The following is a 27,171-nucleotide window of genomic DNA, read 5'->3' as shown; positions in this document are numbered from 1 at the left end:
ATGAAGCGGCGATTTGTCTAACATGTTTTATTGTGTTTCTTCAAAACAGTGCATTGGATAAGGACTAATAAATGAAACATTAGTTCAAAAAATACTTTTATCAGCCTATTGACTGTAACACAAACAGTTGAAATAACGTACAGTTAGTACCATATTGTATCATTTCAGATAAGTTCAACGTGGCGTCAATACTAAGAACACGATACACAACTGTCTTTTTCACAAGTCCAGTTCATTCAGGCAATGTTGCAGAAAAATCACCTGCAGCCAAAGTTCTGCACTGTGGTTAAAATATTAGTACAAGTCGAGGGTCTGTTAGTGTTTGATTATGAGTTGAGTAAATTAAAGTGTTTACCTTAAATTCTTACATAATGGAAAAGCATTGTCATGAGTCCTTTGGTGCAGCTTTAGTTTATGTAAGAAAGCCAGTTAAGGTTGAGTACATACTGCATGTCGTGTTCTATGCTGTTGTTTACATTATTGCTGTCTCCGTGTGGCTTATCTAGTACTCTAAATATTGCTTTAATTAATTGGTGCTCCTACTATTGAGTATTATTACTGAGGGATTGTATCAAAATCATCTCTCAAGAAAAATCTTGGTTCCATATCACCAGCAGAAAAGACTTTTAGGCTCCTTAGTTCATGCGTGTGAATGTTATGTGACACAACAAACGATGGGAATCATTGCATCCTTCTTTACCGGGAAGATCAGTAACCACTTGTGCTAGAAAGTATAATAGAAATTAAAGTGTATTATCCCATTAACTACCAAAAGCCTGCATGTTAATTATCTTGGCCTATGGCATTCCAAGACTGGGTTAAGTGAAACTGTTCAGATACACAAGCTGCGTGAAAACAATACCTTAAAAAGATTGTCCTCCTTAGAAATATTTCCGTACGTGATAGACAAAAATGTAAAATCAAAATACACTGCACATGCCTCTTGAAGCTGGAATGGAGACACACACTGAAAGGTTCTATGACAACGGTGATAAGAGCTCAATAACATCTAGCTCTTACAAAATGCATCAGTGCAGTATATATGAAGATGTGACCACATTTTGGATTAAAGCTGGCTCAGTTTGTCAGGAAACTCCAGATACTCACATCCCTAAATCAGTATCTCCCCCTTTACAAGCTAGATTCAGCCTGAGGGATCCTGATGTATGAAGACAGATGAATGATGATGATAATAATAATGATATGGAGGGGAGACCTACATTATTAGTGTGCTAATCCCTTGAGAGTGGCTCATGAAATGAGACTATTCCTCATTTTTTTCGCGAGACCCTGAATCCCCCGCTCTTTAACACAATGCATCCATTGATCTGTCAGTTTAAAAGCAATGAAATCAGATACCAAAACAACGTCAAGTGTGCCTGTTGGAGCCTGTTGTGGTGATTCTGATCATGTGAACTCACGGCATGTTGCTCCCTCTAGTGGTTCATCTCCTTCAAGAGGTTGGAAGTTAAATGCACTCGGCACAGTGTGAAGCCATGAACATGATATCAGAACCAACACATACATGTCTGACAGGTAGTCATTCGTCACAAAACGAGACCAGGCATTATCCTTGTGTTTAAGAACAATAATATAATTTCCTCACTGTGTATAACTAAACTGAATCATTGAGACTAGGGCCGCCCCAAAGTCTGTCCCACAGGCCAAATGTGGCCCGCCAGATGTTTCCGGCAGAAAAGAAAATTACAATGTGAATCAATGTTTATGGTTTTCTATTTTTTATTCATTTTTTTCCATAATCTGAGCCCGGCTGGCAGAGTAAAGATTTGTGCATGAAGGCAGTCAGATAAGGGAACTTGGGACCTGAGTACTACGGAAGCCCTGAGAGGCAAGTGGAGAAAAAAAACTTTGTAACATTAACCGAGTATCCTGGCAAAACATTTTTGTCACCTGTTCTCAGAGGTGCTATTCATGGGAAAAGTTGATCTTTGAGTCTCATTCCCAACGTGTCATAACCTTGTGGATGGCAGCTGACCCGTCCTACCATCCCAGAGAGTCAGTCTTTGACAGGTTGGGAATGAGACTCTAAATCAACTTTTCCTCCAAATAGCACCTTTCAGTCATAAACACAGGAGAGAAAACAAATTGGGTCAGACTTGGAAAATGGATCGCCAGAATTCCTTTTTTTTTACTTTTCCTTACAGACTTCCGTATTCTACCTTTTCTTAACAATACAACACAATAGGTGCCTGTTTTTGGCCCATGTTCTGTCATTAGGTTTAAGTTTTGGCCCTCCAAGACAAAACGTCTGAGAACCCCTGATTTAGACCATTTCCTAACTCAAACAAGAATTTGACTCTGGAAAGAACATTTTGCGCTTTTGCCATTGAATGTGTGACCTCAGCCTGCGTGACCTAAATTCTTAACTGAATTTCTCTGCATAATATTTCAGGTTTACACATTCTTCTGTGGTCGTTCTCGACTTTAGTACATTATTCGAATAGTACTAATTGACTGGAGAAGACCATTTACAGCCTTTTAGGCATGTATTATATCACTGTCTTAATCTCACTCAATGTGCTTGATTTCACTGTATTTAAAATGCTCCCTTGCCACTGTTATAAATATACACAGCTTTTAAAGTCACTGTGATGAGGAAGGTAAGTTACTGTATGCTTCCTCAAAGCAAGGTGAGTCAGATCACCCTTACATCCAGCACATTCAGTGTCCCTTGGTAATAACATAATGGAGGTTTTGCTTTGTCAGCAGGAAACACATAATATGAAGTTAAACAAGCCTTTAAACCTCCAGTAAAACACATTTTAATGACACAGTGCGAACACATTTTTGTCAGCGTGATTATTTAGCTCACATGAAGTAAATGGGGTCAGTGGTTAATGACAGCTGGACGCCTCCAGCTCTCTGCTTCATGTTTTTGTTTCAGCGTTATAATCCGTCGGCTTTTCATTGGACTCAATCATGTGCGATGCGATGCAAAATGGAAAAAGTGTCCTGAGCTGCAGATTTTTTCAGCGCCGGAGTCTATTATATTAAAAAATCAACGCTTTTGGTAGGCAGTCAGACATACAGCAAAAGCAGCTGCTGAATTACACTCTCGTCGTCATGTTAATTAGTATACCTGAATAGCAACAAGCAGGATAACTTCCTGTACTGTGGCGTCCTGCCTGTTCGCAGCAAATAGAGGAGCACATCCTCAAATAGAATTGTATTCAAAATAAAAAGGGGTCAGTTGAGCCACTAGAGGGAGCGTTGTGCCATGATTTACTTCACAATGTGCTCCAAAAAACTACAATGAATGCCCCATTTTACCAGCTTCTAGCGGTTGGAAAGAAGCTATTTTGATGCCGTTGGACTATTTAAACAGCTGAACAGACAATGATTAATTGATCTCAGGATGTGTCGTTGAACTTTCCACAAACCTGCACCGTGTCAGCTTTCAAAATGGCAGAGCAACCATGTGGAGCGCCTTTAACTGTCTGCCTGTCATCTACGACAGCATGTTTGTGGGTTTTTTTTAAAAGCAACAGAAAACCCACAACCTGGTGTTGGCAGCTCTATCCATCATGCACATGTTTAGAGCACCAGCTAAACAGTGAGCATCAATCTGCTGTTGACAGGCTCCTCATTAGCACACACATGTTCCGTGTTTTCGTGATGAGATATCTTTCGTACAACTGTTGTGAGAGACGGAGGGAGCGAGCGAGGGAGAGTGAGGCCAACAGGGAGGCAATAACGGCAAAATCAATTTCACACTTGGCTGCGTTTAGGAGGGGTGAGTGGCGTCGGGCATCTTGATCTGTCCATCAGGCCGCCTGTTTCTCGCCAATGTGGCAGCATCATAACTCCTGTTAGACTAACCGATCGACGAGGGCCAACAACCATGGCTACATGGATGATATGGTTATTAGAGCAAGAAACTAGGCACCCCCTGTATCATGAATCCCCTCACACACACATACACTCATGACATCTCTGTCTGCATAGGTGAACGCTGGAATTGCGCTCATCCAACGACTGTTTTGGAAATTTAGGCCATGAGGAATCAATGGATGATATTTGTGATTCCTTCGTCAAAACAATTGATCTAGTCAACGCACTACAGACGCTTTATACGTCAAATAATCTGCTGAGGTGCCACGAGTTTGTCATTTTGTGGTGGTTTCTATAGCCAGAAGTCTTCTTTGCACTTATATAAAGCAAGTGATGACCGAAAATGTCATTGTGTCCGGACAAAGGACTCAATGACAATAAACCCCCCACTTCACCTCCACCAGCCAGTGGCAGAGCAGAACAGCAACAAGAGACCATTGAGAGGACAAAGCGTCTGACGTCATGTTGTGTGATATTTAGGTAATGATGTCCTTCACACATTCAAAGGTTCTGTTATCGTCAATATCTTTCATTACCTCCGAGGGTCAGCAGACTGCAAACAAGCTCAAGGTCCTGATCACTCAGGAGGTGACTGTTAACATGGTCGAAGGTTTCTGGGCTGTTTAAACGTTTCTAGGAGAACAGTGCTGAATTCAATGATTGCAAAAAAAGTTTGACTAACCCTTTTGTGTCCACAGGGATCAAAGTTTGACAGGTTTACTTTAAGCTTATTGGCTTTCTTGTTGAGAGTCAGATTAGAAGATCAATACCCACTACACCTCTGTACTAAATATAGTCAGCTAGCTTAGTGTAGCATAAAGACGGGTAACAGGGGGAATCAGCTAGCCTGCTAGCTGAATTCCTGTAGTCTTACTTGTGAAGTTAAAGGCACAGTTCCCCCTGAATCAAAAATACAAATTTCTACCTGTAATGCTATTTATTCATCTAGATCAGGGCTGGCCAGAGTAGGGCCCGGGGGCCTTATTTGGCCTTCCCATAAGGTTCAGTTTGACCCACCAGATCTATTTATTGTTGTACTTTATAAGCTCTGCACAGCTGGCAGAGTCGCAGTTTGCACAAGAAGTCAGTCGTAAACTTTCAATCCTAACACCATTTTTGCATCAAAACAATAGAAATACAATAGGTGTTTCCTCTTGCCCACCGCCCACTCTTAAGTTTTTTGTTTTGGCCCTCCAAGGATGAAAGCTTGGGCACCCCTGATTTAGACTGTTTTGGTGTGAGTTTTGGAGACACTGGCTGTAGCGATGTCTGCCTTTGCTTGAGTTTAATGGAACGAGATGGCACTCGGCTTGTGTAGCTCAAGGTGCATGTCCTGTAACCATCACTAGCCTCTCCAGCTGCCTCCATTACACCCAAAAGATGGCAGACATCTTTACAGCTGATATCTCCAAAACTCTACAACTCACTACAAATGATCTAGATGGATGAACATCACGACAGGTAGGATAAAAAATCTGAATTTCTGAATTTGCAGTGAACCGTCTCTTTAATTAGTGAGACTCAAAGGTGCTGTTACCTTTAAACAGAGCCAGGTTGTTTCTATTCTTTAACCGAGCAGGTGCTAATAGTAGCGTTATAATTAGTGTATGGATACTAGAACTCTCAAGGAGAATGCAAAGAAACACATATTTCCCAAAATGCTGAGCTTTTCCTTAAGCGCCATCTTAACAGAGAGAGCAGCACAGCACCGCGTCTGTGCTGCAGACTCTTATTAGGCATTGTGAGTGCGGCTGGAGTAAATCCCATTACCCTAACTCTAGCCGGCACAATTAACAGCAGCTGAACGATGGAGTGACAGCTGCACTTCAGCTAACACTGGAGCGGCCTGAAAATAAAACTCTGTGGGCCGGTCTCATTTGAACAAACGGGCATGCTTTGCCTTTGTTCAGCCTTTAAAACTTGTCAACAACGCTGCTCACACAAACACTCATCCACCAAACGCATGAGAAACCGGATGTACATTTTGGTTGGACACCATTTAAAGCAGTGAAATAATTGAATGTGTTTAGACACAATTTAAAGAGGTGTGTGACGTCACTTGACTCTCTCCCCTGGAGCGGTTGCTGAACGCTCACATTCCTTTATTGTACACGCCAAAATCTCCCTAAACACACAACCAACTCATTATTTTATTTCTTCAGTTATCTATGGACGAATGGCTTTACACTCTCTTCCCGCCGTTCTGTATTTTAATCACTTGCGCAATCTTTGTCTACTATCTGGCAACCCATTATGGCAGGAAAGAAGCTTAAATCCTACTGTTACATGAATTAATAACGTGTCTTTTACTTCTGTCTGCCCCGACTGATCCCCGAATTTCATCTTCAGTATTTCCAGAATAGTTAATCCATCTTGTATATATATATAAAAAAGATGCTTTTCAAGTTGGAACTGTACAAGAGAGGATTTCAGGGCTGATCATTTCCCCGGCCAAAGCCCCACTCAGCTTTGACTTTAATTCAGACACAAACCTATCTATTTCATTTTAGATGACCATTATTTAGCCTGTGTTCAGTCCCTGTAAACCCACGACCAGAGTCCCTTTGCCCTCTCAAATCATTTACGTGTGTCATCTGGCCTGCTGGCACCAAAGCAACAAGTCTTACTATTCAAACTGAAGTACACGGCGATCGGTAAATATAAATCCATTTATCCTAATAAATTTATATATTTACAGAACATCGGTGCAGTTCATTTCAGAACACAGACCCAAACATCTCGCCAGGTGCAGGGTACAAAAATAGGAAAAATGAAAAATTCCCATGCCTTTACTGCATGCCACACGGGATCGTGAGGCAGTTGAAGCCAGTGAAGACCTTCATAGTCCGACGTAGCCCGATATAAAGAGGACAGTAGCGTAGTCCAGTGTGCAGGTGTTCTTTCTTCTGCCGAGTCAGATATTTCTAATTTGGCTGATTTGTTCCCATGCTTGCTGTTCGAGGACCTTAGGAAGAAAAAAATAAATGGATTCTGAGTGTGTTCTCCGGGATGTGGAAGTGCTTGGTGAGCACTTTTTGTTTATCTGCCTGGCAAGAAAAATAGTTTCCCTCTCATTGTTTGCAAACTCCCATAATCCTTGTTTGCTCCCCATCTGTTAAAAGAAATGAGTCTTCACTGTTGTAGCCAGAGTAAAAGTCTAACCACCTTTAGCCACCATCGTGTCCTTTGATAAGTAAACCACCCAGTAGACCATATTAAAAGCCCCAAAGGACACTGGGAACAGGATCCGTGCATACTTGTCAATTTTGCTGGTTCCACCCATGCCAGCGGTGGTGGGCTGAGAGCATGGTGTCTGCTTTGGTTCCAGTTTGTTCCCCATCATCTGGATGCGCTCCAGCTTGGGCCCCAGCAGATGCTGCAGAGACGAGGAGCTGGCATCCTGCTTGCACGGCGTCCCAGCCATCACGTCTGGCGTGGAAGCTGCAGCCTGGGGTGTACTCTTCACCAGCTGCGCAGAGGAAGAGGCCACGCTGAGCAGGCTCTCAGATTTGGGGCTTAAGCGGGAGAGGGTGGAGGAGCTGCCATTGGCTCCGCTGGCTAAAGGCCGCGGCGGTCTCGCTCTGCCCACTCCTGAAATGTTGGTGGTGGACTGGGCTCTCGGGTGACTGCTGGCCTCTTGGTGGGAAATGTAATTCATCCGTTTCCTCAGGTTACCATTGGTATCAGGATTCTGTTGAGAAAGAGAAAGACTTTTCTTATAAACACTTGAAATGGAGAACCTGACCAATAGATCGGCCAGCCAGTATTAACACACTGTTGACCCAATCAGCAGCCATTACTAAGTGCAGCAGACCCATAAGGCCTTGGAATTAAAGGTGCAGTGTGTAGGATTTAGCAGCATCTAGCAGTGAGGTTGCAGATCACAACCAACTGAACACCTCTTGCCTCACTCTCCCCTACAGTGACATACAAAAACATGGAAACAACAAAAAAAAAAAAAAATAGCATCTCTGGCAGTGGAAATGCCAATTTTAGGCTCACTGTTGTTTTGCTTCTATTTCTGTCGCGTCTTTCTTTGCTGACGAACATGATTTTTGCTCTCACTGCGCCACTTTTTTCGCTTCTTCATCCTCTCATGATGGACTGGGGGCAGACAGGACGCCACAGTAACTCACTATAGCCTCTATTGAGGTACAAAGTGGTATTAACAGACAGGACGGGCAGAGGCTAGCTGGTTAGCATGCTAACTTCAACTTAACGGGGAAAGCAACAGCAACTTAAGGCAGCAGGGCTCAGCAAACAGTCAACTGCATTCCAGATATGACATCAACATTTAAGATGTGAGAAATTACATAGTTTTCCTGTTAGTGATCAAATGTGCTGTAAGGACAGGAGGAGGAAGGGAGAATGTCATGTTGCTTGAGGTGTCAATAGAGCCACAGGTGGGGGCACATCCCCCACATGAGAAGATACAGAAGTCCAGATAAGATGACATTTGCTGTCCCATCTGTTACATCAAATAGTCACTGTCCTGGGAAAGACAGGATACACCCAAGCATCAAAGAGTCATTGTTTATGTAAAGAAAATGTAAATGTAATGTAGGTAACCTCCTCTCTGTTCTGTACCTAAGGGGTAACAATTTAGAGTTCGGGAGAGAACGCTTTTGCCTTCTGCTCCACGCTGCGTGTACTTATTAAAAGAGATCTGATTCATGCGCTGAAGTCTGAAGTTCTTCGGAGACTTAGCAACTCTCTACCTCACAAAGGAGAATTTCCACAACAAAGGTCATCCAAAAAAACAATTACAGTTATATAGTCTGTTCACCAAAGAGCACTGACAAGGTTAATATATAGTTATCAGATTCTTAAAATGTAAAATATTGGTCTCAAAAATCGAAATCCTATTTAACCCTGTCAAAGTCAGTTGTCGACCTGAGTGAGGAAGTTTCATTAAGTGAAGAGTGTAAGTGTCACATCATGTTCTGAATGGGGTTTTTAAGAGGCTTCTAAAATTGTTAAAATAAGAAAATGAAAAAATAAAATACTTGCCCAAAATATTTAACAAACTGATTAAATCCCCATAAATACACCTGTTTTCTAAATGATAATATTATACATATCAAGCTTAAGTTCTGGACTGAGTGAGTCATAATATAAGCAAAGCCATTTTGTTTTTAATATGGATCCACATGTGAGAGAAAACAACTTGAGGATTTGGTTCACATTCCTCCTGTCTGCTTCAAGTTTGAAGGAGGTGGCAGGTAAGGTAAACTCTGTTGCGTTTTCCCTCCTGAGAATCGGGCCGGGCAACATAAACCTTGCCATATTGATCTGATTACAGTCCCCCTGACACAGATGGCCTTCATCTGGAGGCAGACGATGGAGTGTGTGTAATACAGATGTCACTTACCAAGGATTTCACTCATTTCACACAAGCTTAAGACAGAAAGTAGGTAGCACTTCATCGGGGTGGTAATGCAGTGTAGCGTCAAAGGAGCTTATCCTTTGAGAGATGATGTTTTCAAGCAGGGAGAGAGTGATGCTCGTACTAAGGCATTTGCAGGAATAATCCACCCCCCCACCCCTGAAAATGAAAGGATCCAGTGTTATTGTGTCCGATGTGCGGCAGAGGAAGTGTGTGCGTGAACGACAGGGTTTTAACTTTTCATCCTGGAAGAGGTAAAAGGTTCCGGATGCTGGAACTCAACACACCTTGACCTTGTTTGTTGCCAAGCCCCGTGGCAGCGCCAGCAGGACCTGCTCTCGAGGAAGAGAGTATTCATTTTTTCCTCCAGTTGCCAGAGTCTTTCTGAAACCTATACAGATGTACCCGGGCTGCGTTGCCGTGACAACCTACTAATCCACTGAAGTGCCGTTGTCACTGTACTGCATTCAGCCATGATTACGCCACACTGGGATTTGGACTGGAGGGGGCAACTTAAAGTAGTTAGTGTGAAACTGACAAATGCATTGCTGTGTTGTGTCATCTTCAATGATAAGTTAACAGTAGAGTGATACATTTAACGTTATCTCTTCAGAGGAACATAAAGTTGAAGAAATAAGAACCTCTCCCTTCTTTCCACGGCTCTCCCATCTGTAAGTCTGTGTTTGTACTGCACCGCAGATACATTGCTACAGTTACATGAACTGTGATTTGTAACACATTCATCATTTCTGACAAAGAGCTCTAAAATAGCGTCATGGCATATTTATGAACTCTGATCCGATCCATATGTCAGCTGCCATGGTGTCAATGTAATTTGTGTCAAGTTGTGACACAGAAATAGGAGATTATGTCGATGTATTCATGCAGAATTTCAAAATAAAGGCTCCACAGCAAACGGCATCACTGAGAAACACCTCGTGCTTTCTTGTAACGTGTGTGAGGCTGTTTTTAGATCAGATTCAACAACTTAAACAACTTACTAAATTTATGAGCAACAGCTAAATTTGTCTAGGCTGATCTGCTAGTGAGTAATTTCATTGTCCACATTTCACAAGCAGTTGTTTCAACATGTCAAGCTGCGGTTGAAAGATCAATCATCTGCATAATCAGGTGAGAGAAACAGGCAGAATTCATTATCCATCTCTTTTCAGGAACATTGACAGTCGTAGAGAAATTGTTTCCCACATATTCAACTGGAATGGCACTGAGTAGAGTGCATACCTCCGCTAAGGTCCAACAGTCCCAGTTAATTCAATCAAGCAAAATTTTGGTATCAAAAAATATATATTTAAGTCCACTAGATCTGGAGCTTTATTCGGATCTACATCAAATCTATCTGGTACAGGTCTGTTCGGGGACGAGACCAATCCTTCATCGAAGTTTTATGGACATTTGTTCAGTAGTTTTTGTGAGATCCTGCTCACAAACCAACCAGCCACCATAAAAACAACAAACAACAACCTACTAACCAACGGTCACAGGCAAAAACATAACCTCCTTGGCTGAGGTAAAAATCACTTGTGGGTGTAATAAAAAAAAAAAAAACACACATTTTTTGTTTGTGTGTTTGGTTTTGTTTTTTTGTGGAAACGCCTGAGCTACATTTTCAGATATAAAACATGAGACTGTATCATAGTATTTCAATATTTGTGATGCTGACCATTATAAAAACGTTCATAATAATCCCTCCTTTCAATTTAAAAGTCTGATACAAGCAGTTTCTGGTGGTATACAGAAGCCTAAACTCACATCCTTGGATCAGATGTCTGCTGTTTTCTCTACATTTTGAGGTCCTCCCACTTCTTATGAGCAGGGGCACAGCTGACGGTCCTCAGGCAGGCCCACTCCTGGCCATTCAGAAGTCTAGGCTAAAGGCCAGATACAGTAAGCACATAATAAGGGACATGCTGTGTAAGTGCTCCTTCAAGCTAAGTGCTATCAGACTATTTGCCACAGCCACTTTGAGGGAAACAAAAATCACCTGCAGCACTTCCTCCGTGTCCTTGACCTTGACAGGCGTGGTTTGGGGAACCGGAGGACATTTGGCCGGCTTCTTCTTGGCCCGCTCGAGCTGCGCGTTGGTGAAGTAGTTTACGGCTGCAAACTCAATGAGGGCAGAGAACACAAAGGCGAAGCAGACGGCGATGAACCAGTCCATTGCAGTAGCGTATGAGACCTTGGGAAGGGAGTGGCGAGCGCTGATGCTGAGTGTCGTCATGGTCAGCACAGTGGTGATGCCTTCAATGGGATCAAAACAGAACAATATCAAATAAGAGATTCTTCAAATTTGTGTGTCATATATTTAATTTGCAATAAAAAGCTATTTGCGGCTAAGAATAGTTCCCCACAGATCAGCATGTCAGAATTAGATTAAAACACCCTGTGAGAGATTTGCTCCCTGCCACTGCCAAATTAATGGTGATGAAGATCATTTGCACAGTGTTCAATAACCCATGTACATTTTGTTGCTCCTCATCAGCATATTTCATTTACTGAAAGCAGGGGGGATAACAACCCAAATATACTTGGCTCTTGGACATGGAAGACATTGTTTACACCTGGAGTCATTGATTGTTTTTGGCCTTGTCGGGACAGCATACACATATCATTACATGTTACCAAGTACTTATAAAGTTGATTTGGCTAAGATGCTTCCAAGTTTAGCTCCTTAGCCGCTGAATGCTCCGCTATGTTCAAAAGCCAGTGGGCTAAATGTGAGGGAAATATTTAACTGTTTAGCTGCTAAACCCTATATTCACCAGATAGTCGCTAACCTATTCCTTCCTTTTGTGTGGCTTTGTGCAGGTTGTGTACAATGGTTTATCAGAAATTTTTGGTGAAAACAACTGCCTGCTCAGCACCAAAGACCTGCGATAGACAAAGTGAACAACTAGTTGCAGAAGAAAGTGGATGTTCAGCAGCTAAACAGCAAAATATTTCTCACAGGAGTTAGTGAAGAACACAGAACTAACAGAACTATAATGTGAGGGATTGGCGGGCTGAAAAAAGCTCACTTTTAGTTGATGGGAGTTATAAAGGTGAACCAAAACATTCACATTTTATCAACTTCTATTTTATTCATAAAATGTTGATTATTGCTACTTTGTTCTCTGTGACTTAAAGGAAAAGCTCTCCCATATTGTCCACACTTGGATGGTCAGCTATGAGCTAGTTAACCTTTAGACACTATGGCCAGATTTGTTCTTTTAGCCTTTTTCACTGAGATTCAGTCTTAATGGAGAAAAAAAACAGCTCCACCAATTGAGCTTTATCTCAACCAATAGGATTATCTCAGCCTGCAGATAAGCTCTACCCCCTAATAATGTTTGTACAGCTACAAGTCTGAGGTGTATCAAAACATATCATGCCACCAAGAGCTTAAAGCTGTCTTAAGGTATATCTCCTACTCATGAGCAGCAACTGGGCAAATACTATGTAGTAAGTATAAAGGGTTTACACAACACAGCTAAAGGACACACTGAACTGACTCCTCACTGTATTAAGACGGATATCATAAAAATCAAACAAGTCACCGATCTGGCTGGCACGCAAGGTCACATGTGGCCCCTTCAGTAACAGAAGGTTACAGTAAAGGCCTGTAGCTCATCACTCATCCTTGGTATTATTAACCAATAGCAATAATGTGATTTGGAGAAAATCCCCTTTACGTCGGAGACCTGGAACAATCTGTGCTGCAGAGTCCTTGCCCAACATAAATTCATCCCCAGCGCCCGGACGTGACCGCCATATAATTACCTGTCAATCAAAAGCAGCTGGGTGACATTGATAGGTGAACTGCGGCTTGAGGGCACAGACGCAGAATATTAACTTCTAATGTGGAGCTGTTCTCAACGTAAGCTAAAACTGCGACGGTTGATAAATGTACGATTTGACATTTGACTTTTCTCTTGTTTCCAACTATTCAAATAAAAGCCTCAGCTGAAAAATCCCACTGACTGTGGGGTTTATGGTGTGTAGTGCAGTGCTGTGCTGTATGTGCACTGTATATGATCTAATATTAGTATTTGTTTTGTGTATTTTTTCATAGTCAGTAAATTTACTTTTTACAATTTCACTTTGGATTGAATGCTACAGCTGAGTTACCCTTCACTCAATTAAATGTTTATCATTTTTACATCCATGCTACAACAGGATTGCAGCCCGGAAGTACTTTGGTACTTTAGCTTTGCCTGAAAATAATAAAACCTGCAAAAAGTTGCAGGATTAAGCATTCACAGAAACGTGAATAGTTCAAGATTTGGTGAAATACATGTCAATATAATTCTTTTTAACCAAGAGTTAGACGAGGCGATTCATATGAAACGCATGTCTGTACATTAAGTACAGAGCTAGAACCAGGAGGTAATTTGCTTAGCTTAGCTTAAAGACTAGATGCTAGTTTAGCTCATTCAAAGGAACAAAAATGAATTTACCAGCAGTGCTAAATACTTAATCCAGCTGTCCAGTACTTCTGTGTGAAATACCTCAATAATAGTTCTGTTTTCTTGGCAAAATCACTGTGACAACAGAACTCTGAAGTTAATGAAGAGACTTCAGAAGAGAGTCAGACATTTTCCTTGCTTATGGTCCTCACTGTATGCTAAAACAAGCTAATCACCATCCAGCATGTGCATGTGTGTTCTGTACTAAACATACAGACATCAGAGAGGTGTCCACTTTCTAACATGACTTTCACAGTGAACGTATATAAGCATTTTTTATACAATGCTCAACTACAATGGCGCTCCGTAGATTGCATACCTCCTCTAAGGCCCAACGGTCACCTTTATTTCAATCATGTTGCTCACCTATTTAACAATATACTGTCTCCCCAAAAAGTAACCAAAAATTTAAGTTCTCTATTTGGTGCTAAAATCATCGCTCAGAGCGATTAATTGTACCTGGATACAAGTGGCCAACACACAAACTGTGAGACCAACTAGCGCCGGTTTGACAACAGTGAATGCAATACTGAAGTCATTTACAGAGTTTAGCTGCTGTTAGACAGTTATTGCCTGCTCGTTTAGTCATGCTGCTAATATTAGCGGTGTCAGCAGACTACCATTAGGCCTCAGGTAGCCAGGAGCTAAACTGGGCAAGGAAACCACCTTGGTGCTACATTCCCTGTTGTCAAATTTGCAGCCACCAGTCTCGGATGCTACATTTCTGTGGGTTCTGGCCGTGTTTGGCAAGACCTCTGAACACTCAATTGGTTGTGTTCACTGGGAGCTCCTCTGTGACCCTGTCAGACAATGCTTTAAATGGAGACAGTGAGAAAAAAAATCCTGGATCCATCCCTTCATCCAGATCCGAACCAAAAGCTAATGGACTCAGACAAACCAGACAAACATTGCTGTGAACAACAGTGACGTTTCATATCAAAGTCATGGACACCAAACTTTTTGTGCTTTTTCGCTCCAGCCCCTCCATCTAAAGCCAAGAAGCTGTAGCTCTAATCCTCCCTACACTCCTGTTTGTTCTCCTGACAAACTGCCTCTTTGACACTCGTAGCGGGACACTGTGGTTGAGTCACTGAAGCAGGAAGTCAAAACAGAGCTTGGCTGCAGGGAGTAAGAGGAGAAATCCAAACACAATCCACCCTCCTCTCTTCCCACCACCGCCACACACTCACATTCATACACAGGAAATATGCTGCCTCAGAAGCTCAACTGATACAACAATAGTTGTGCTGCTGTGACGCCTCTGTCATCGTGGACAGTTTGGGGCGGGGAGGCGGGGGCCGAGCAGCTGGACTGTCAGATACATTGGTCACTGCAGGAGAGCAGCATTGATTCCCCAGTGCTTTATTACGCTGCAAGACACCGGGAGACATTTCAGCTGAGGGGCAAACAGCGTTTCTCTGCACAAACAACGACAGGAGAAACACACACTGTCTCAGACGCACACTGAATGAACACGGGTGACGCTGCAGCTGCTGTGTTGTGTAGTGTGTGTGTGTGTGTGTGTGTGTGTGTATTTATGCGTTTTTGTGTTTTTGTGTCTATCTGTCACCATGATGGAGGTTGGTTGTTTGGTCACCATTTGCGATGTGCCGTCACAGTTTGACTGAATGCTGCTGCCAGTCAACAAAAGCCCCAGGGTGAGGGCAAGAGCACCATTTACACCATATTCTATATATTCAGTATAAGATACTTATATTCCAACAGCAGAACACTTTCATAATGTGAGTCCACAAACTTCTGGCATCATGAACAGTCGACATGTCACGTAGCTGGTTGAAGAATCGTTCATTACTGCTGACACTCATGTTATTTTCTCTCCCTCTCGTTAGTTATGAGATAAGTTAAAATCACCTCTTGTAACTGATGCTTCAAAACATAATCTATCAGATCTACATACAAAATGGAGGACAAGTGTCAGTGCTATTATCACTGAATGACTTTCCATCAACATAAGTGGAGGAGCGTGTCTGAGAAGGTACCAGACTGAAACGTCTCGTAATAATAAAACAACAACACCTTACAACAGAAGTCTAGTTTTAGCACTTCAGTCTGTCATTCTGCCTCTCTGTCGACACACACTAATCAGACTATTCTGGGACAGGGACCCAAACCTCGTACCATGGGAGTGAGGGAGAGCACAACTGGGTCAGAGGCCAAAGACTGACAGCAACTGATAACGGAAATATGATGAATAATACAACAGCCTTTGACCGTGTGAGAAAATACCTGATAATTTAATAAGAACACTCTTCATAGGAAATATAACAGTTGTATCTAGATTTTAACTCTCACAGCACTATAGAATAACACTCCCAACAGCTATGAAGCTAACAAAATTATTATAATATCATCAGTTGGAAACTTTGAACCAAAACGTTCACTAAGAAAAGTCCTACCAGTGGGGTAAGATGAGGGAAGATGACTTCACCTCCGAGTGACTTAAACCCAAATTAAGTTTAAGTCCATGTCTTTGAGTTGTCCACATGTAGGGTATCATTTGCAATATATAAGGGTGGAAGTCACTAATTACATCTACTCAAATTACTATTATTAAGTCATGCTTTTCTGAGTGTTCATGTCTGTAAATCTTGAAAACCCTGACATACAGACAGAAGAACACAAAACTCTGCAGCAGGCGCAGGTTTGGAGAGGTGACCGTGACCGCCGAGCAGAACAGAGCAGGATTTCGGAGTAATTTAGACTGAAGATTTGGAGAAACAGAAAACCCCTTGATTGAATGCCTTAAAGGCTAACTCAAATTCTGAGCAGCGTCTGAGACGACTACTCGTACTTTAACTTAAGTTTAATATTAACATCAGTAGTTTTACTTACTGTCATGTAACTGTACTTGTACTTGAGTACAGATTTCCAGTAACCTCTGGTTATATGTCTATTTCACTAGCCTTACTAAGACATTTTTAAATAACCTTTTAATAAAGAAAAGCCTTTTGGTGATACAATTGGATTTTTTTGATATTATAATTTTTTTAATCAACTTCTTCATATTTTTCTGGTGACTTTCTAGTTAGAAATAAATACACAAACAACATGACTTCTAAAGAAAATAATACATTACTGTATATCATGTGGAAGCAAAACTCATACTAATAATATACAGCAGTATAATATATATGTATATGTATGTGTGTATATATATAAATATATATATATATATATACATATATATATACACACACACACATATACTCATGATAATGTTGCTAACTTGCTAAGCTGTGTGACCCCTGAATGACTAACCTTTGCAAGCCAGCTAAGAAGTCAATTTGATAAAGACAACTTTCAAATTGCAGAGTTGAATGTCTCTTCATTTGGCAGAGGGGAGCTTTCTCCACTTGCCTCAAGACCCGGAGCCAAGCTAAAACACCGGTCTTCTCACTGAATAAACAGAGTGCAAGCTGAACCAACCAACCATCGCCCCTCCTTCAAACACATGCAGTGAACAAATCCAACTTCAGATGTCAATATATGTCAATGTAATACAATACTGAATTCAAATTGTAATCCCTTACACCACTCCTTATTGAAAAACTACTTGCTACTGCTTTATTTTTAGGGTAAGGCCTTACTGCAAAACACTGCAGTTGCACTTGTTTAGTGTTTTTCATGGTGTGGATAAGACATAGTTAATAAATTGTTCTTGATTGGAAATATTCTATACCTAAAACAAAAAATCTGTAGATACGTGAATTCAAATTTACCCTCAGGAGCATCTTATAACAACTACTTTAAATTCTCTTGCAGGGCATCTTTCCCCTGAAGGTTTCATGACAGTTTCAACCCATTTAGACAGAGTTATTTATCTGGAGAAGACTCCGTATCATCCAGTATCTGATGAGCCAAAACAATTTTTACAGCCCCAAATTTCTTGTCTTTGCTTCAGGCATCTTTACTTAGAAGATGCAGCAAAATGTTTTCTCCCTAATGCTGTCGGCTGTTCGCTCTTGTGTCTCAAACCAGTTTAAACTAATAGCAGCGGATTCACATTTCATCAGCTTGTTGTGCAGAGCCACTCCGGCTCTGATTGCTCCGTTGGAGTGCAGGCATCAAATAAATAAACAGAGAAAGCAGAAAAACGCTGTGCAGGATGAAGGATGTGTGAGGTCTACATACCGAAGACTGTGCGTGCCGGGACTGATTCTTTATTTATCCAGAAGGACACTTGGGAGAGGATTACTGTCATTATGCAGGGGATATACGTCTGAATCATGAAGTAGCCCATTTTACGTTTCAAGTGGAAGTAGACCGTCATCACCACATATTCACCTGGAGGATCAACAGACAAGAATTAGTTTGATGAACAAAGAGTTTAAAGTTGTGGCCTGACAGATTTCAGTTAATGCAGCTTTAGACAGACGTCACATTTGATTCTATTTGATCATTTTTTTGCACTCTTCTATATTTTAGTAACCCCATCCATTTTCACCCAAATGGACACATGGCACCTGTTGCAACCTACTGCTGCTAAAATCATCTGCTTCAGTATTTATGCGAACCCAATGCCCCACTGAAATGCCTCCACTCTTGATGTTTTAAGAAGCAGGAGTTCAAATCCTTCTGATATCTACCAGCCATGTGTTATTTGTTCTGCCATTCATGTGGAAAACAAACCGTAGAGGTGGTACCGTAGACACTGCACAATACACTCAGATAGCTGAACATGTTTTCTCTCAATAAAAGAGAGCAGATTTTCCACTCTTTTGTAAAAAAAATAAAAAATAAAAAAAATAGATAAGAAACAAGAAGCAAAGAGCATCACATCAGCCCCTGCATCCTGTTTCCTTGGACGTATTCAGCAAACTAGTTCAAAATGGTGAAAGGATGAGCAAGTCTCACCTGTGATGGATTTAATCGTTTCACTGGAGACCGTCTGGCCGATGAGATCATACTGAACGAGGCTGGAGGACTCAGGAGGGACCTCCACTGAATGCTGGGGCCCTTTGGTCCAAGTATAGATCATCTCTGTTTTTGGATAGGCATCTGTGGGCAGACAAAGCCACCTCGAATGAGTCACTTACAGTAAGTTGTGAACGGTGCAGCATGAAAAATAAGACGTGCTGTGTAGGAAAAAAATGTGCGTATGTATGCAATTTATCTTTGTCCATATACATACATGAAAACATATACATTGTTATGTAGCTTTATGTGTAAATGACTCAAGTTATGTAATAAAATGCAGTCACGGTGATATTTAATAACATTAAATTTGATGGTTTTAAAGTCAATATGACATTTGTTTGTTCTCTGAGAATTGATTTCATGGCAAGAGGAATCTCCTCTGAATCAACAGGATTCATCAGGATGCTAAAACTTTTCTGACTAATAAATTTTTTAGGGCTACCAGCTGTCAGGGGCAGTGAGACCCCCTCACTTCTGTTCAAACACAGGAAAATCTCAGAGACACTATGAAGAAGATAAAGAGGAACCTTCACTATACAGTATGTCATTGAAGTGGCACTGATTGACTACACAACAACATCCAATCCACGCTTTCAGATCCACTGAGACCAACGCAATGTGGCCAGATTCAAAGTTCAGAGAGGTCCCATCTGTCCTATTCCACTCACCGATGCATCATGCTGACATCAGGTCTCCTACAAAAGTTCAACTCAAATCTCCATTTTGTCTGACTTAGGGATACTTTAAACCATAAGAGTTTTTTCCTTTCCCATTATTGTGTCCTCTGAGTGTTTCGCTGTATGTATCCCAGTGAGGTTGGCCAGTACATGGACGCACAACAAAATGCCAGTTGTCTCTGCCTGCCACTCCCTATGGGACTCCACATCGGCAGGATACCAACTGTGCTGCCAAAATGAAATGACTCTGGTGTGTCATGGAGTGGAACGCAATGCCTGTGCACACAAGTCCAGATGGAGAAACAGAAAAAGAGAGGGAGAGAGAAAGAGCGATGGAGGAAAAATGAAGATGGGGCAGACACACAAACACACTCCACACACACATTCGGCACGCACACACACATGCAAGACCACACACACCAACTATGGAAAATATCTGCATAGGTCTGTGCTATCCTGGGGCAGAGGAAGGGATTCTGACCTTTCCTTCGCTTCAGGCCAAATCAGATCCATGGTTGCTTCCTCCTGACTGGAGGCTAGCAGCAGCAGCGCCGGATGGTGAAAGGAGAAAGACGAGGAGGGGGGGGGCTGATGACAATAACTGAGAAATGTGAATTTGTCCTCTGCAATGTCACCACGCTGGGTAATTGACGGCGGATTGGGTGAATGTAAAGGCAAACTCGTTGTCTTTCCCTTTCCTTTCTTTTGCAGATGTAATCTTCCAATTGCTGCTCCTCTCCGATAAGACGGAGCTGCACTATTTGAGAAACTCCTTTTTTCCAGATAAGTCATTTCTGCTGACCAGAAGGCCCAATATAAACACTGATGCTGAGCTAGGGTTTCATTGTTCACAACAAAGACTGAAATACGTCATTACTGTGTATTAGCATTCCGTCGCTGTGTGTGTCACAAAGTGCTCCGCTCCTCGGCACTGTTTTCAGCAAAGAATCCATTTCAGTGTCAAGCAGAGGGAAGTCACCTGATCCATTTTTTTTTTTTTTTTTCAGACTAAGCTAGGGCAAATTTTTGAGTTGTGACAGACTTACCTTCTTTAAACTATCCAAAATCTTTATTTAAAAGGTGCTACATGTTGTATTTGTAAATATAAAGCTTACATCAAAGCTTTTTTAAATAATTCATGAAATCTGGTAACTAAAAACAAATGGGACCTTCATTGAGATGAACAGGAATCACCTTTAAAGGAACAGTTTGACATTAGCTTTCTTCATAGAATTAGTTTGGAAAATCGACACCAGTCTCCTGTCTGTCTCTTAAATATGAAGCTACTATAAGCAGCTGGTTAGCTTAGCATGAAACAGTCAGACATTTGTTGCCAAGATCTAACATGTTAATTAATGAGTTTCAGAGACGGTGGTTTAACTTTAGTTGGAGGCAGGTCTGGTTTCCCACCTGTCCCCAGTTTTTATGCTATGATACATGATTCGGACATGAAATATTTGCTTGTTTGTTTGTTTGTTTTTCTCTGGTGGGCTTTAGTGATTTTGCTGTATGCCTGATGTTTTCAAAGCTTGTTTGCTTTTTTTTTCTTGATTGTCTTATTTTATCTTTTCACATGTCCAAATAAACGTTATTCATTCATATTCATTCATTCATATGCTAAGCTAAGCTAAATGGCTACTGGATGTAGCTTCATATTAACTGTGCAGACACGACAATGGTGTCAATCAGCTCGGATAACTCTTGGCAAACAAAGCAAATAAGTTGATTTATGCCTTAAAGAATCTTTTATCTTGGTCTTCGCTGCATTTCACTGAAGCTCTCAGTAATAAATGACATTCAGTTAAGCTAAAAAAAAAAGTCAAAAGGTCTCTGCTGAAACAACCTGCTGTGTTTAACTTGCAAATTGTGCTGCCTCCTGTTTAGTGATGCAAAGTTATCCAGTGGGTCTCATGTGAAATGACACCAAGGGGCACAAAATGTAAAATACAGTGTGGAGGCTAGCGGAGGCTGCCATTCTTTGCAACAATGGGTTTATTTGTTTACAGCTGCTATAATAATGAGTCAGACACAAAGGGGGAAACCTGCAGTAATGATTCATTGATGAGAAATATCACATGAAGTACCAACACGATACGCTATCATTTTGTACTGCGTAATTGGCATCTTTTGCATGTGTCCTCTTTAGCTGTGTACTCGCAATTAGTTGTGAGTACACAGCTGGTTTTACATTGGCTGATTTGTCCTGTCAGAGCAAATCAGCCAACATCTGGATGCCTGTTACCTGCTTCACCTGCTGTGTAAAGAGCTAGTGTACATTGAAAGGAGACAGGCTTTATTTGGATTAAGTGACGTTGGTTGTAACATTGTGTACTGACCATGTCTCTGTCCGTTGCTGTGTCCAACTTTTTATCTATTCACTCACTCACACACTCACACACACACACACTCAAACACACAGAAGACTTACAGCTTCCAAATTTGAGGGGGCACGCATGTCCATCCATGGGGAAGTCCACGAGCTTCATGGGACACTCTGCACTAATGGTCAGCCTGTTGAAACAAAGGAAAGAGTGGCTCAATAAAGGACCAAATAGACATGATCACACTCTCACACTCACACCCATACACTAAACTTAACCAAAGTCTTTCCCATTAAAATTTTGGTCCCCACAAAGCTGAAGGACCCCATACTGTGAATGGGATTTATGGGACCCCACAAATATAGAAAAACAAACATACACACAGAAACACAAAGATCATGAACGTGTGCAAGAATGACGGACAGAAACACCAGTTTTGGTAAATACTGTGAGTCAAGATCATCTTAGCACTGATCATCAAGGAAAATTGGTTTAACGTCATACAATTTCTGATGGAGAAAAGCTAGCTTGTGGTATGGTAAATACACAGTTGTAGACCTGCAATGGAGAAATTAAAAAAAAATGGCTCCAGAGACCACAGTTGATTCCTCTGATATGAATACATGCCAATGATGTGATAGAGGGTATACACTTACTTATACCAAGCCCTGTTCACTGAAAAGGCAGAGGAGCAGTGATTTGACTGCTGTATTGAATTAAAGATTTAAAAGTTTGGCAGCCTCTGCACTGCCTCCGCACAGCTCTGCTCTGTTTCCACTGTGAGCCACTGGGTCTGATTTCATAACAAATCTGCCTGATTGCTTTTAATCAAATAAAGTCTGTCTTCTCTCTTCTCCAAGTTTTTTCTTATTTGATTAGCACAAATATCAAAAATGTAGAATGCAATCATGTAAAGAGTCCACACCCGCTCACAAATGAGTAAATGTAAAAAGAAAAGAAAAGAAAAAAAATGGAAATAGCCACATGAACAAATCCATTTAATTAAAGTTAGGTGCTTTGTGATGAAGTATACCACATTACCTCATGGTGTACAGAATGGTGCCATTCTTCATGATGCGGAAGAGCTTGTTGGGGGCCGTCATGTTGTGAGCGACCGACTTCTTGCCGTTCCTGAAGAAGGTGTCTGGTGTCCACACTTTGGTCACCATCAGGTTGTTCAGCCTCAAAATCTCAATGGGGCCCTCATACATTAACCTCCGGTCCACCCACGTCTGGCGGAAGAAGACGTCCATTGTGTACTCCTAACAGAAAGAGAAGAGAAACATATAAGGTTGCTCGGTTGGAGGGTAATAATTACTTTGTGATTACCTGCATTCATCAAAATGTTTTTATATTTTTTTGGCACCATAATATAAAGTTCAAGGGTTTGCACGAATGGATCATCCCCCTCTTGCTCCTTCCTAAGTTTGTGTAAGAAGTAGAACCTCGTCTGTGTGTTTCTAACACGGCTGGTGATGTGCGATGACCATGACAGGTTTTCAGTGATAGTAATTCCAAGGAACCTGAAACTATTCACCTGCTCCACCTCAGCTCCACTTATGTAAACAGGGGTGTGTCTTTGCCCTTGTTTTTGCTGACGTTGAGCAGCAGATTTTAGAACATTTCATTTCAAATGAAAGGTATTTTGCATATTAAGTATTTACATTTGGTCAATTCAAAAACCTTTACAGAAACAATAACATGCATTTCATGACAAAATAGGGCATTGGTTATTATTTGAATAATATAAAAAGTGAAACACATTTTAAAGACATAAACAAAATGTTCTCAGGTTATCCCTGATAATGTAACTATAATCTATCTACAATTTGAGTTGGTTATGTTCATCTGTCTATGTCATCCCAATTACATGTACACAGTTACCACCCAGCCCTGCCTGTGTCAGAGCAAAGTTCTTTAAACTTAAGGTACATGTAAGTATTCACAGTATCCACGCAACAACTGCATTATTGAACATATGCTTAAAGGAACAGTTCATCCAATAATTAAATTAAGTCATCATCTATTCACCCTCATGCTGATGGAAAGTTGTGAAGTTTTGTGGCCCACACAACACTTCTGGAGCTTCACAGAGAAACAGCGTTGCAGTACTCTCCTAAACAACTGACGTAGATGGGGACTTGTTTTTCAAAACACCGTACAGCTCCATACAGCTTGTAGAGCATAATCAATATCTCCCGAAGCCCTGAGATCCCTTTTAAAGCCGAATTCCTGGCTTCTTTTAGCTACAAAACTTTTGTCGTGGCCAAATCGTGTAATCCCAACCTCACAAGATTGCGCACTGGGGCGCACTCACCCCTGTGAGCTTACATTGTGAAAGACGCTTCTATAAACTTTAATGTAAACTGTGAACTTTTTTGGCTTCATGCTCAACTGAGCAGCTTTCCTAGGAACAGAGCTTCTCCGCAGCTGTATCCAGATTTTTAATTGTTGTATCCATGGTCTGAAGTGGGTGTATGAGCTTGCGTCAAGGGTGCAAATAACATCTCCCCAAATCAAGATCTTAGGGCTTCTGAGGACTCACACCGGGCAAGCAGTATGGTGGCCATTTTAAGGTTGGTTTTTTGCTTTTTGGTTGTTTTTATTTTATTTTATTATTTTTTTTGTATGTTGTATGTTGCTTTTTTTTAAAGTCTCCATCTACTTCAGAATCTCCAGACATTTTTAGTGGATATCAAAACTTCCTCTGTTCCTCCGTGGACATGTAGATAACGAGTAGACAATGACTGATACGTGATTTTTATGTGAATGTATCCTTTAACTCCATTTAAAGCGAGGGTACGTACCATTTCAACATCTGAGACGGGCCCAAAACTTGTCACGTAAATGTCAGTCTTGACCTCAGTCACAGGACCTATTGAGTCAATGAAACAGACAACAAGTTCCTGTTTTAAATCCTTCTGTGTCACAGTCCAGCCTCTCAGAGACTCCAGTCTTATTCACACTTTTGTTTAAACACTCTTTATGGGCCTACGCCCATCAAACCCACAAGACATGCAATAGCTTATCTCCCCCAGAGCCTTTGCATAGAATTGAAAAAAAGAATAGCTTAAAGGATGTAAAAAAAAAAAACATAATCCTGTTTTTTTTCTCTCTCTCTGTGAATGCATGTGGAGGCAGACTGTAAAGGCACTGTTCATAAGTGCAGGGATAAGCAAAGCTACAGTATGGCCAGCTATCAGCACATTTCTGTTGACAGGCTGCTGCCTCGAACCAATGAGAAGTCTTCTTGTTGTTTTCAGGCCGGATGTACAGAAAAACCAAATCCGGACTTTTAGCACTCGAAACTATGCATTAAGCACTTTTGTCCAGTGACATACACACCGCTATGTAACGCTGCTTTCTCTCAAACAGGCCAGCTCAGACTGCACAGAGGCTGGCTTACAGGATAAAGTCTCAGACACCATGTCACATCGCTTGTCATTTTGAAAACTTGACCATGAGGCAACATGTTCCACACAATAAAGAGGTGGGGTTAAATTCAACACAGGACACTGCAGCTTTAATGTTGCCATCATCCACTTCATCCATTGTGTTTCCTTTAAAAGGGCACTACGTAGTTTTTGGAGAAGAAGTTCAAACTCAGAACTTTAATATTTACTCTTATAATGATGAAACAATACACATTTACATTAAACATGACTGAATAAACAAGCTGTTCTCAGAGGAATATGAGGTCCCCAGGACACTGTTTAAAGCTAGAAAATGGCAGGGTCTGCCACATATAAACAAAGTCAAACAGTAGAAAATTGCTTTGTCCTTTAAGGTCAGTTTGTTTATTCAGTTGTGAAAACAAAGTGTTTGTTTATTTAGTTTGTTTAGGAATACATAAATCAGTCAACGAAGATCTTTCTCTGCTGATTAAAATTTATTCCCCAAAAATTACATAGTGCACCTTTAAAGTAGCATCCCTCCTCTGCTGCTTTTCCCTGAACTTCTTCCCCTTTCTCTCCTGTTAAAAGCTGTTTTTGAAGGAGTTTTGAGGGCTTACAATTGTAAAGCTTTTAGAGGGACATGTTTCAACGTCAGGCTATGAAAGAAAACCGACTTGATAATGACTTACAGGGTGTTTTCGGTGCTAATTAGTTTTACAGACATGTCTTTGCACCTTGCGTTGTAGCTTCCTCTTTTATCCTGACAGTTCGGAGTGTCTCAGAGGTGATATACTATCACTATGGATAAAACTGACATATTCGACGCTCAGCAGTGATTGCACTTCATGGTGTGTTTAAACTGCTTAAGGCATAAGAGCTCAAATGAAAAGTGAAGTTCAGTCCTTCCTTTGTTTCATTGGGAGGATAGAGAGGTGATGCATGATTACTATAGATCTCACTGATTTGACTTATTTGGTGCTTAATAGTGAGTCTACAGCTGCCTTAAAGTGCGTAATGGTGTGTTTATACCTCCCATAGCCCAAAAAAGTAAAATAAAAGATAAAGTTGCATCTTTCCTGCTCCAATTCGAATATGTAAAATATTACACGCCTGTGGTGTGATTAAAATGGGTGGTTTTCATACAGAAAATGGGCAATAGCGCGCAAAAAACGCATTTATTTCATACATACCGCCGAATCCAGGTCGCAGCCTGTTGTCATAGCCGTCAAGAAGTCGGTCTAAAATGCGCGTAAAATTCTCTGGATAGATCCTTTCATCCTTCTTTGTCTGTCCAGAGATTTTCTTTACACTAGAAAGAAAAAAAAAAAGAATGATGATACCATAACTTCAGTGCCAAAAATAAAAAGGAGAAGAAGAGAGTAGAACCGCTGTTTGTTCTGAGGCGAGGAGCGGCGGGAGGGTTTCAGCACCACGGACAGAGACACTGTGGGACTCACCAAGTCGCCAAACAGCAAAAGTAGAAGAGGGTCCGAATAAAAGCGGGGCGCATCGCTGTCACCGTCTCCTTCTTCTTGGCAGAAACCATCTTTGCATGCCATACTTCAAGCCTCTTTACATGTCACTACGCCAGATGTCTGTGTCCCGGGGAGGAGAAAGAGGAGGGAGACGCGGCGGCACAGAGGGCAGCGCGGCGCAGAGAGGGAGCAAGTTGAGCCTCTTCTTCTCTCCTCTTCCCCTCTCCGCCTGCTCCTGCAGTCTCTCCACACAGGCGCACGCACACATACACACACATACACACACATGCGAGCACACACCTTCACCCTCAGTCCCGGTCACCTCTCATCCAGATCCGAGCCGCTGCTGCCGCTGCCGCTGCTGGTGCTGCTGCTGCTGCTGGTGGTGGAGGAGCTGGAAACCAGAGAGAGAAACAATCCTCTCTCTCTCTCTCTCTCTCTCTCTCTCTCTCTCTCTCTCTCTCTCTGTTTCTCCTTCTCCCCTCTTGCGCACACACCTGCTGTGGTCAGGACGCACACTAGACGTGCACTGCTTTGAAATGACTTCAACAGTCTCTGTCTGTGTGTGTGTGTGTAGGCCTGCTCCTCTCCTCAGCACCCATCTGAGCATTTGGTGTTTCCTGAAGACAGGATGACCTCACCTATCACTCATAAGGCAGCAACA

The 27,171-nt window shown here is 41.5% G+C and overlaps 1 protein-coding gene across 1 annotated transcript; it reads right to left on the bottom strand.

Annotated features, from left to right (window-relative positions):
• Positions 1 to 11: 11 nt before the first annotated feature.
• Positions 12 to 27,099, bottom strand: gabra4 (gamma-aminobutyric acid type A receptor subunit alpha4). Its single transcript, XM_030397202.1, has 9 exons — positions 26,490 to 27,099; positions 26,223 to 26,341; positions 24,445 to 24,512; positions 22,679 to 22,899; positions 21,745 to 21,827; positions 18,577 to 18,720; positions 17,854 to 18,006; positions 11,241 to 11,497; positions 12 to 7,543 (listed from the first exon to the last, which is right to left on the bottom strand). Exons 1-9 carry the CDS (start codon positions 26,576 to 26,578, stop codon positions 7,010 to 7,012), a joined length of 1,668 nt encoding a protein of 555 aa, XP_030253062.1. The 5' UTR covers positions 26,579 to 27,099; the 3' UTR covers positions 12 to 7,009.
• Positions 27,100 to 27,171: the final 72 nt, after the last annotated feature.

The sequence above is a fragment of the Sparus aurata genome, chromosome 18 (assembly GCF_900880675.1).
Source record: "Sparus aurata chromosome 18, fSpaAur1.1, whole genome shotgun sequence".
NCBI classification, from domain to species: Eukaryota; Metazoa; Chordata; class Actinopteri; order Spariformes; family Sparidae; genus Sparus; species Sparus aurata.
The sequence above is the reverse complement of the archived record's forward strand: the minus strand, read 5'-3'. Positions and strand labels throughout refer to the sequence as shown.